The following is a 10,773-nucleotide window of genomic DNA, read 5'->3' on the forward strand; positions in this document are numbered from 1 at the left end:
AACTGTTAGTTAACTCAATGATTCTTTTCTGGGTGTCTGCATTGACTGCTCCTATGTTATAAAAAGGCAGTACTTCTTCTGCTTCTCTCTCTCTCACTCTCTCTCTCTCTGTCTGTCTCTCTCTCTCTCTCTCTCTCTCTCTCTCTCTTAACTTTCTTTTACAAGTGCACACCATGAGCACTCAATCCAGACAGACCATTCCCACACCCCACACACTAAAGTCTAGACAGAGCCAATCTATCCAGTCCTTTGGGCATTGTGCCCTGTGTGTCTGCCCGTATCTTTCAAAGGTGAATTCTGTCTGATTAAAGGTGCCCACTGATTTCAAAGATTGGGGGTGTGCGTGAGAGGGCGGGGGGTGTGAATATAAAATACAGTGCCCCGCCATGCTGCAACACCTTAGCATGTGGAGTCCAGATCTTTGGACTCTCAGTCCTCAGCTTGTATTAATTATGACAACGATAAAACGTGGAAATGCCATAAAAAAGGAGAGTGTGGGAGAGGGAGAGCCGTTTCCCTCCGCGCTGCTCCTCGTGCGTCGGGAAGAGTTATGTGGCCATTCATCACGGGGAGCGGGGGACGGCTTCCATCATAACAGCCCAGGCGTCCGCACCAACGTGAGCGGCACTCTGTTAAATGAGTTGTGTGCCCACATGGCGCGGCGCGGCAGTAGCGACGGAAACCGTGGCAGCGGCTCCATTAGGGGTTGGCCTGAACTCCGCGTGGCCTCTTCTGGATGCTTCCTCGGGGGAGCGATGGCCTGGCATGACTGATTAGCGTGCCAGCTCCTAGATGATGATGCATGGAGGCCGGGCACTCGGCTGGCCACTGTCAGTGCCACCGCGTGGCAGTCAATCACGGTAATATGCCCATTACGCATTGACATGTACTCTGTTGTTGTGCTAAGGGTTGGATTATTGGAAAGTACTACTGGGGGTGGGGGGGTTGGAGGGGTATGCTGTATATGCCATGGGTGTTCTGGAACATTCATCTGGAACATTTATGGCATCCACTTATTTTGATCTGTTGACAGTGAGGAATACAGTTAGGGTAAAATGGGTGTTATAGTTCAGCACTGTGACTGAGGTTTGTGTGGGGTGAGAGTGGGGGTTGGGGTCGGGTTATTAAAGTTAGCTGACACTTACAGTGACAGATAGTGGAGCGTTAGGGCAGTTTGACAGGTGTTATCCAAAAGAGGGCTTACCTATTCATCTTTTTGGGGTCATTTATTTTCAAATGTCCATTGAAGAAGAGATGTGGTGGTTTTGAGATGTTCAGTTCTAAAGGTTCTATCATACATGCCATACATCAGTTTGGTTCTCATTTTAACTGACATAATCGTACTAGCTGTGTCTATTTACTTGTATGTATGCCCTGTATACAACTGACTTGTGATTAGGCCTCAAACATAGAGTCAAACATGGCATTAAGGGACGGAGGGGTACAGGGTGCTGTATACTGTATGTCTTCATGTCTTGCTCTGTTCTTCTCTTAATCGCTCTTATTCTTTTGGAAAAGATGAACATCAGAAATAAAACACACCATCTTAACTGTTACATCATTCTTAACACTTGCAAATGTGTTGGACGTGTGAAGTTGAACGAAAGTTCATAAATATTTAAAATAGATACAGCCAGTCTCAGTTTTGTGGGTTGGATGTCTGTCTATATGTACCATTACCTGCTCATTTGAGACTAAATCACAGGCTTTTCCTGGACATTGATGTGGATGACGAGGCAGAGTAAAAAGGCATGAGTTTTCCATTCGTAGGAGGTTATTTATGCAATTTCTTCCATCCCCTCGAAGGTAGTACTTTGGTCTTACTGACAAGTGTTTTTGAAATTGTGATTACAGGATAGGCACCCACAGAACAGTGGGAGAGATATGCTATCTCTTCATTTTATTTTGCAGGTTTCATCTTGACAGTTAAAAATAAAAAGCATTTGGTCGGTAGAACTCCTGTTTAAGACGCTGGCTCTCTCTGGCTGCCTGTATTCAAACGCGATCCTGACAGCTTCAGGGATTCACTGCCGACGTGGCTCGGACAGATCTACTGATTACCCATTTGCTGACGCCTCAGAGAGAACTTCACAAACAAGCGTGGATCTTCATCCATGCCCCCCCCCCCATCTCCCCTTCTCAAAAGGAAATAAATAAAATGTAAAACTCCCTCTGCTTTCTCCTAATAATCTCTGAGACAGAGAGAAAAAAGATTCAGATTAAAATAGACTTCACAGTTACCTCTAGGTGTAGATTGGGCTGCACAGAAGCGGCTCCATCATCTGCACGTGTATTGGCATATGGGTGCAGGGGAATTCACAAATGATCTCATCACACAAAGCTGCCCTGCAGTACTTTGCCCACTGATGGAAAGCGGGCAAAAGGACACTGTAAATGGCCTTGGACCTCGTCCTTTTTGGCTTCTGTATGCATGCTCTGGAAAAAATGGGTTCCTTAGCTTTTTCCTGGAGCACCATTTCTCTCCACAAGGACTCCTCTAATGGTGCCAGCGATATTTATCTCCATATGCTGAACCATCTGCTGGTGCGTGTGGAACTATTCAAGGATAAAATAGCGTGGAACACAAAATGCACGTGGAACACAAAATGCAGATCCTTACATTGGCGACTGTGTTTTTCGAGGAGGCCGAGCTGACCTTGCGTGTGTGTGTGTGTTTATCTGTGACAGGTGAGTTATGATGGGGAGCTCCACAAACACCCGCAGCTTGAGGCCGACCTGGCAGCGGTGAGGGAGGTGTATGGACATCACGCAGTGTCTCTCAGGTAAGATGCTAGCCACTTCCTTGTTGAAAAAAAAAACAAAACGAGCAAAAATAAACATTTGCCTATTCAAAGCAGTTACCTATTTAAAAAAACAAAACAAAAAAACACACATTTGCTTAGTCAGTGCAGCATACAGTATAGTGATATAAAATTAATATATATATAGTTTTATACATCAGAATCTCAATGACTAGGAATAGTTCATTCCACTATTTGTTTCCATTGAAAAGAAAAAAGAGCCAAGCTGTGGAAAAACCGACACTGTGCTGTCTAACTACTTTTGTGTTCCACAAGAATGAAACTGAATGTTGGGTTGTGCTGGCACGGCGTGGCCCCTTTACACTTTGCACCACAGACACCACAATGTTGACGTACATCAATTTCCAGTCAGTCCACTCCTCTAACGCCTCACATGCTGTACAGCAGTTGGCTCAGATCTTTCCCCTCTCACCTCTGAAACTACTCCCCCAGACGCTATGTGTCTGAGCTCCCACCCACGCCCCTCCCTAGTCCCCGCCTCACCACCACACATAATCGTGGCTACATCTACAGCCTTGCTATCCCTCAGATGCTGCAGTGGGCTGCCATCACATCCTCAAGACAAGCAGCTGTGTGTGTGTGTGTGTGTGTGTGTGTGTCATGCCTGACACTTTCCAGGTGTGCTGTAGAAAGCTGTAGGGAAAACATGCTACAAGCTTAAGATCTAAACCGATGTGACAACTGCCATGGCATCTCAAGATACTGCAGAATCTTGCCCAAGCTGAGTGCATTTTGCTTTAGTCAATCAGGGCTTAGTGTCGTAGGAATTTAGGATCCCAGATCCAGGGTTGTCGTAATCAGCCACAGATGTTCCGTAATTGCATTACGAGGGGGATGGGGATGAGGGTAAACAGGATTGGCTATGGAGAACTCTTGATGAGGAAGGTTCTGGTGTTTTGTTTTGTGATTGAGGAGGTACCTGTGCTGGGCTCTGTACTGTCTCCACCTCCCCTCTCCACCTCCTGCAGTGGGGCCTCCAGGAGCCAGAAACTAAACACAAGGAAATAACCTGCCCCCCCCCCCCCCCCCCCCCCCCCCACACACACACTCCCATCTGGCCTGGCGGGGATGCCAAGCCCCTACCGTATGTCAGTAAGATGAATGACCAGCAACCCCCAGGGAGTTCACCTACCCTGCCTGCCCCAAAGCCCTACAGGAAGCCCCGGCTCACTTCCACTGAGGGGGCTGGAAATAAGTGATTAATGTCCTAAACCCAAATCCTGCCCAAAACCATGTGCATGTCAGCATCCTGTGAAAACGAATGTGTGTGTGTGTTTGGGGGGGGGGGGGGGGGGGGGGTGTGCTCAAGGTCACGACTATCTAGTAGAGGTCTTGTAGAGGCCCCTTCCACACTCTGTCTTGACCTGCAGTCTCCGAATGAACAAATGATTCACGTATGCGTCGGCAGAGTCTCATCTGATTGTCACCATGATGGCCTCTCTGGGGGCCCCACCTGGAGGACCGCATATGTGGAAGATGTAGCAGGCGTGCCTCCTCAGCTAGCAGATGACGAGCCTCAGCCTCTGATTTATATTAAGCTCTGACGCTGCGATGGTCTCGCAGCCGCTTAGGCCAGGGAGAATGACGAGCTTGAGAGCCAGACGATTTCTAACACTCCCAGTTTGTCTATCGCAGAATCATTGCACACAGCGTGTCGGCGTTTGTGTGTGAGCGTGTGTCTGTACTTGGATGTTTGGATCTGTCGATGTCTGCAAATCAGCGACATGAAAGTGTGATTTTTAAGCGTTCTGTGCGGCTAGGTCCTTGTCCTGTGAACAATGTAATCCGTGTCCCACTTACCATGTATAAAAATACCTGGAATCAGACACAGATCCTTTACCCTCTCTTTCTCTCCCTCTCTCTCTCTCTCTCTTTCTCTCTCGCTCTCTCTCTTGCTGATACAAGGACCTCGTCTCTGCATATTTAATCGCTGCCTCAAACCCTATTCCCCTGGCAAGAACTTTCTCACCTCATCTCCTTTTATTTTTGATGTGTTGCTGTCGACAGAAGGTTCTCGAGGTAGCATGACAGGTTTTTTCCCCCGGTTTCCCACCCTTTCTTAAAATAAAGCCCAAGTGCAGTTATGAATCATCAACGGGTGAGAAAGTTGTCGGTGAGATATTAACGATGCTAAGTGACTTGCATTGGCTTTGCACAGGATCATGGCTCCTCAGGCATGAAGTACACTTCAAAATGCCTGTGTTTGTGTGAGACGGATGCGTACATGCGCATTTGTGTCTCCAAAGTATACTAATTTTGCTGTTGTGGACACATCTCTAAGCGCACAAGCTCAATCGCAGTGTTTGAAATAACATCTCTAAGTCTGGTGAATCCACAGCACAGACTATTATGTTTTATTGATCTACAGATTTCTCTGCCATGTTATAACCGTTTACTTCCCTAAATAGTGATGGCTACTTAACGTATAAAATGGCTGCTGGTAATATAATCAGTTATGACTCGCTGAAGCGTGACATAAAACAAAGCTCATTTTAATAGTGGGTCTCCAGTGGTTTTATTCCCAGGGAGCAAACATGCTAATGAAAATGTGCAAAAAGTCGCTTCGGATAAAAGCGCCTGCTAAGTGAATTAAGATCTTGAATGGATTTAGTTTTCTCTTGACCCTGGGCCAGGGTAAGCACATGCGCAGTCAATGTGCTTAAGTCCGTATGGCTCAAAATACATGAAACATGAGCTTTATTTGGCAGTGCTGCACAATACAAGGTCATTTCTATGTACCCTTACAGAGATTCTTTTAGAAAAGTCTCGATATGTCCCATAAAAAAATAAAACCAACACATTCAATAATTAAAAACTAACCTAATAGCCAGAGTCCTAATTTGGAATGTGGCCCATCCTGGTGACAAAATATGTGTTGTGCAGACCGTGCATGAACCTAAACATAGCTGTGGAAGTATACTAGCAAGCGTGATTGTGCAAAGCCTCTCCGAGGACCAGCGGAGATGTTTAGTCACCTTGACTGGCCTGGCTTTCCTGAGGCAAGGGGTTGTTAGGAAGCGATGAGTAACCATGGTGACAGGTCGCCCAGGGCAGTCACCGTGGCGATCTGACGACGACAAGCATGATGTCCATGGAGAACAACCGTGGGGAAATGGGCAGCTAACAGCTCCCTTGTCTCTGTGCAGCCTAAAGCAACAGATGTGCTGTGGCCCTAAGTGCATACCATCTTGATTCTAACCAAATGACTGATCCATACCTCTGAAGGCTCTCATCCATTCTCATCCCTCTTGTGTGAGAGGAGAGCGCTCATGGCATCTGGTCATACAGGAAACGCAGCATTATCCATGACTCAGACCTGCTGTTGTTGAATGGTTTGATTGCTTGTGAACTTCATGACATCGCTCATAAAACAAAGTGTCCTTAGACTTTGAATCTGGAGTTGACGACACCGCCAAAACCACGCCCCTAGCTTTTGTCTATTCACAAGGTTTATTTGTGACATGTTCGGTCTTTAGACACAGTCGTCACCTGCGAGTACCTTTTACTGAGGATGCTCTCTCTCTCCGGAGGCCGTCCACACTTGTCCACCACTCTGTTTTGACCAGTTGTGAAAACGTTGTAAACACACTGTCGGACATCGCTGTGGTGGACACAGGAGCAAGTGAGCAAAGAGTTCATTTCTGCAGGCATCTCTCCTGGCCTTGGACCGAACAGAGATGTTTACAGCCTCCATGGCCAGCCTTGGGACCCTCTGATTTGCAGGATAAGCAGCTGCTTGGGGATGGTCTGTGGGGCTGGTGTACATTTTGATGTTGCACTGAATCAGTCTGAGGCTTCTGGGAACTTCACAGCCCTCACCCTGCTCTGCTCTGCTCTGGCAAGCCCTCTGCCCAACTGCAATTTTATGACTCTTTAACATACAGCAAATGCAGGAGGGCATCCATTCATCATTAGGTTGTCTTTCAGTGTTAGCTGTGACATAGTGCTTTTGAGTGCCGTGACTTGGCAAGATGGTGTGTGTGTGTGTGTGTGTGTGTGTGTGTGTGTGTGTGTGTGTGTGTGTGTGTGTGTGTGTGTGTGTGTGTGTGTGTGTGTGTGTGTGTGTGTGTGTGTGTGTGTGTGTAAGGGCTGTGCCTGATAAACAAACTGGAATCATGCGTTAAATTCATCAGTGTTGTCCTGGCTCTGGTTCAGGCCCAAAATTGCAGAGAATGCAGAAGAACAAGAGCTGTAATGTGTGTGTGTGTGTGTGTGTGTGTGTGTGTGTGTGTGTGTGTATGTGTGTGTGTGTGTGTGTGTGTGTATCCGTGGGTGTTAAATGGATGCAGGTGCACCACCTGTCAGAAACAAATCGCCAGTGTGGCCAAGAGCTGATGAGCAAAACTGAAGCTCCACACTGTACCCGCCCTCTCAGTAACATGCTGTTCGCCACACACACACACACACACACACACACACACACACACACACACACACACACACACACACACACACACACACACACACACACTTCACACCCCCACAGACACGTAATGCATCTACCCAGCATGCCCACGTTGGTGTGTCAGTGTGTGTCGTGATGATGATGATGTTGATGGTATGCTGCAGAAATGCCGGGTGTTTTACTCCATCATCTGTTTGGCTTGGGAAACGCATGAGTCATCTGTGGCACCACCAGTCCTCTAAATGTCATGCACTGTAATAATGATCATTATAATAAACTCTAAATATCATGTAACTGGCAGAAAGGGTGAAGTTAATATAAGGTTACAAAAAAGGGTGACAATTTTTTACACCTCTTTTTGTTTTTTTGTTTGTTGTTTTTTTTCATCAGGGAATATGGCGCCATTGACGACGTGGACATCGACTTACACATAGATGTCAGTTTCCTGGACGTAAGTGTTGTGTTAACCTGCACACACTCTGTGGTTGGTGGTGCTGGCAGTGCTGGCACCAAAAACACAGTTGATCCTGCCACAGATTTCACTTGCTAAGTGAGGCAGCTGAGTTGAGCTCTGTTCGGCAGCTTTGTTTGGAGTCTGTTGTAGCTGGAAAGTTTGACTTAGAAGCAAAAGCCTTAGAGTGTTTATGAGCATCTCATCTCTCTCTCTCTCTCTCTCTCTTTGCCTTCCCCTCCCTTTCTCTCTCTGTCTCTCTCTCTCTCCATCCCCAGGAGGAAATTGCTCTGGCCTGGGACGTGATCAGGATGGAGCCCGTCATTGTGCGCCTACACTGCTCTCTGACTCAGTACCTGAACGGACCAGGTCAGATTGCACATCTGTCCAACCGCTCCCACACACACCGTCTGTTCTTGAACACACACAAACACACACACACACACACACACACACACACACACACACACACACACACACACACACACACACACACACACACACACAAATGCATATGTACAACCAGCTAACCAAGATTCTCACACCTCACACCCCTATAGACTGTCCCTATGGTCAATACTCTAGTACCGACTGTGTCATGTGACTTTGCTAATCTAATTTTGCACCCTTTAATTATTTTTGTTACATTATTTTTTAGAGTTTGTTGTATATTACTCACACAAACCTTCTCTCTCTCTCTCTCACACACACACACACACACACGCACGCACGCACGCACGCACACACACACAGGTAAACACAACTCCCACCTGGCTTTGGCTGTCTGTCAATACTCTGAGCCACTCTGTGAACCTGACGCTGGCTTTGCCCTTGGTAGTGGCTTAGTTTCCCCTGGGGAGCGCGCTCATTAAAAGTTTAGAGGAGGAAAGAGCGATGTGTTTTTCTGTCCCTTAAATGTTTATCTCAGCTGCTTCCCATCACTTCTCCACTGACATTTAATCAATCAAGATAGTTCATCTTTTGTGCTGCAAGTGGAGACGGAAGTATTTATCCGTGTCAGAGGATTGATGCAGAACAGGGGTGGATTATGCCGTGTCTTCTGTCTCTTGTCTGGCACAGATGTGGTCATCAGTAGCTGTAAGCCAATGTTGATAAGGTTACACAACCTGAATGCTAACTTCCAGGGAGAAACGCTGTGGGAGATTTCTAAAATCAAGCCAAAACCAGAGTCGGAGGGGCTAGTATTAGCAATGGCGTTGTTCTTACTAGAGGGCATGAGAATGAGAATGAGTAAAAGTCTGCAGCTTCAGGGAAACTGAAGCTTTACTCTGCATCTTCCCACTTCCTTCTAGTTCCAACTGTGGACGTCTTTCAAGAGTCAAGGAAAGAACGCTTTGGACTCGGACATCAATTAAAAAAGTAGGTTTTCATTTTTTCAACCTGTGTATGTTTAAATATATAATACTCTATTATTGCAGAAATAATACGAAACAATAATAGAAAACGTTCTTTAATTACACACAGAAAAAATGTCAAATGATGGACTAGAGTGGCATAGCTGCATATAGTATTGCACAACCAATTTCGGCAACGGTTCTGTTACCTTCCCAGTATTTTTTTATTTGAAAGTAAAAGCGCGAGGAAGAGAGCTGTTTACCAGTGTTACTTACCTCAGATGTGTGCTGTCATGTAATAGTTGTTGTCTCTCTCTCTCTCTCTGTCTCTCTCTGTCCCTGCAGGATCATGCAGACGTTTGTCACTCAGCAGTGGAAGCACCAGGGCAGAGAGAAGCAGAGCTGCCCCCACGGCAAGAAGCCTAGCGATAAGAAGGTCAAGTCTCCGCTGCACATCTTCTCAAACCTCCGCAGGTAAGGCGTGTGTGTGTGTGTGTGTGTGTGTGTGTGTGTGTGTGTGTGTGTGTGTGTGTGTGTGTGTGTGTGTGTGTGTGTGTGTGTGTGTGTGTGTGTGTGTGTGTGTGTGTGTGTGTGTGTGTGTGTGTAAAGGGCAACAGTCATGACATCAACCCACATCCTGTGATCATTTTCACAAATACACACTCTGTTACCAGACTTCCTTGGGCGCCTCTCTTTTTACCTGTCAGTGTTGCAGACAAATAACAAAACAATAGCTGCATTTTCTGTCAACTTGTCTGTCTTTATTTATGTGTTTATAGACAATGACATCATGTTTTACCCATGCAACTGAAGACTGGTTCATTGTGGATTTTTCAGTCAACTTGTTTCACTGGTCCATTTTGTAGTGAATGATGATAAGTTACATTTAAGACCGAACACAGAGAACATACAAATAGTTTGAATGCACAAGACAGGTTGGTAGGCACAAGACAGCTACTGACCGTTACGCAGCCTCTTTACATTACTTGTAGATTCATGTTTCCAGAGAAAATATAAAAGATAGATTTGAGAAGATCCTACACCATTTGGGGACTCCAACCGGGTGTGCCTCATCAAACATTAAGTTGGATGTCATTAAATCTCATGAAATGAGTCATTCTGTGGTATGTCACTCTGTCTTGTTCCTGTGTTGTCATTGCCCTTTATTAAATCTACAGAGTTGATTTTAGAGAAACCTCCTCAGACACCGGTCTCCGCTGTCTGTCTCTCCGTCTGTCTCTCCGTCGGTCTGCAGGTCTCCTAGCTACCCACCTCCGGGCTGCGTCAAGAGCAAGAAGAAGCTGAAGCCGGAGCAGGATGGCGTCTCTAAGTCCCACCGCTTGCTGCGCCGCACCTGCTCGGGCTCCGTCAAGTCCAGCGAGGCTGCCGACGGCTGCACGGGCGGAGGCGGAGGGGGCCGCTCCCACCGCCTGCTTGGGCCCTCGCTGTCCAGCGACCCCCGCCTGGAGCACCCTCATTCCCAGCCCCACCCACACCCCCACCCGCACCCGACGGCCTCCCTCTCCCTCAAGCCCCACCGGCTGCTCACGCGGCCCTGCTCTGCCTCGGACTGCTCCTCACCTCCCCCGCTGCCTCCGCCGCGACCCCACAAACCGCTGCCACGCTCCTGCTCCGGGGACCCGCACGCCGAGCACAGTCTGGGGGATAGCCCCGGAGGAGGAGGAGGGGGTGGAGGAGCTGGAGGAGGAGGAGGAGGTATGAGCAGCGCCCTGAAGCCTC

At 47.3% G+C, this 10,773-nt stretch overlaps 1 protein-coding gene across 2 annotated transcripts in view; it reads left to right on the forward strand.

The window, feature by feature from the left end:
- The window catches only part of parp8 (poly (ADP-ribose) polymerase family, member 8), a 35,926-nt gene that overhangs the window by 14,738 nt on the left and 10,415 nt on the right, over nucleotides 1-10,773 (forward strand). The window contains exons 7-12 of one of the 2 annotated variants that reach the window (XM_031570680.2): nucleotides 2,689-2,783; nucleotides 7,618-7,678; nucleotides 7,957-8,047; nucleotides 8,992-9,058; nucleotides 9,379-9,507; nucleotides 10,238-10,773. The exon at nucleotides 10,238-10,773 is cut by the window's right edge and continues 251 nt beyond it. In XM_031570680.2, the coding sequence (XP_031426540.1) occupies nucleotides 2,689-2,783; nucleotides 7,618-7,678; nucleotides 7,957-8,047; nucleotides 8,992-9,058; nucleotides 9,379-9,507; nucleotides 10,238-10,773 (979 nt within the window). The remainder of the gene's footprint in view (nucleotides 1-2,688; nucleotides 2,784-7,617; nucleotides 7,679-7,956; nucleotides 8,048-8,991; nucleotides 9,059-9,378; nucleotides 9,508-10,237) is intronic. The other variant, XM_031570681.2, reaches the window with a different exon arrangement.

Source organism: Clupea harengus, chromosome 7, assembly GCF_900700415.2.
Source record: "Clupea harengus chromosome 7, Ch_v2.0.2, whole genome shotgun sequence".
Taxonomy (NCBI): Eukaryota; Metazoa; Chordata; class Actinopteri; order Clupeiformes; family Clupeidae; genus Clupea; species Clupea harengus.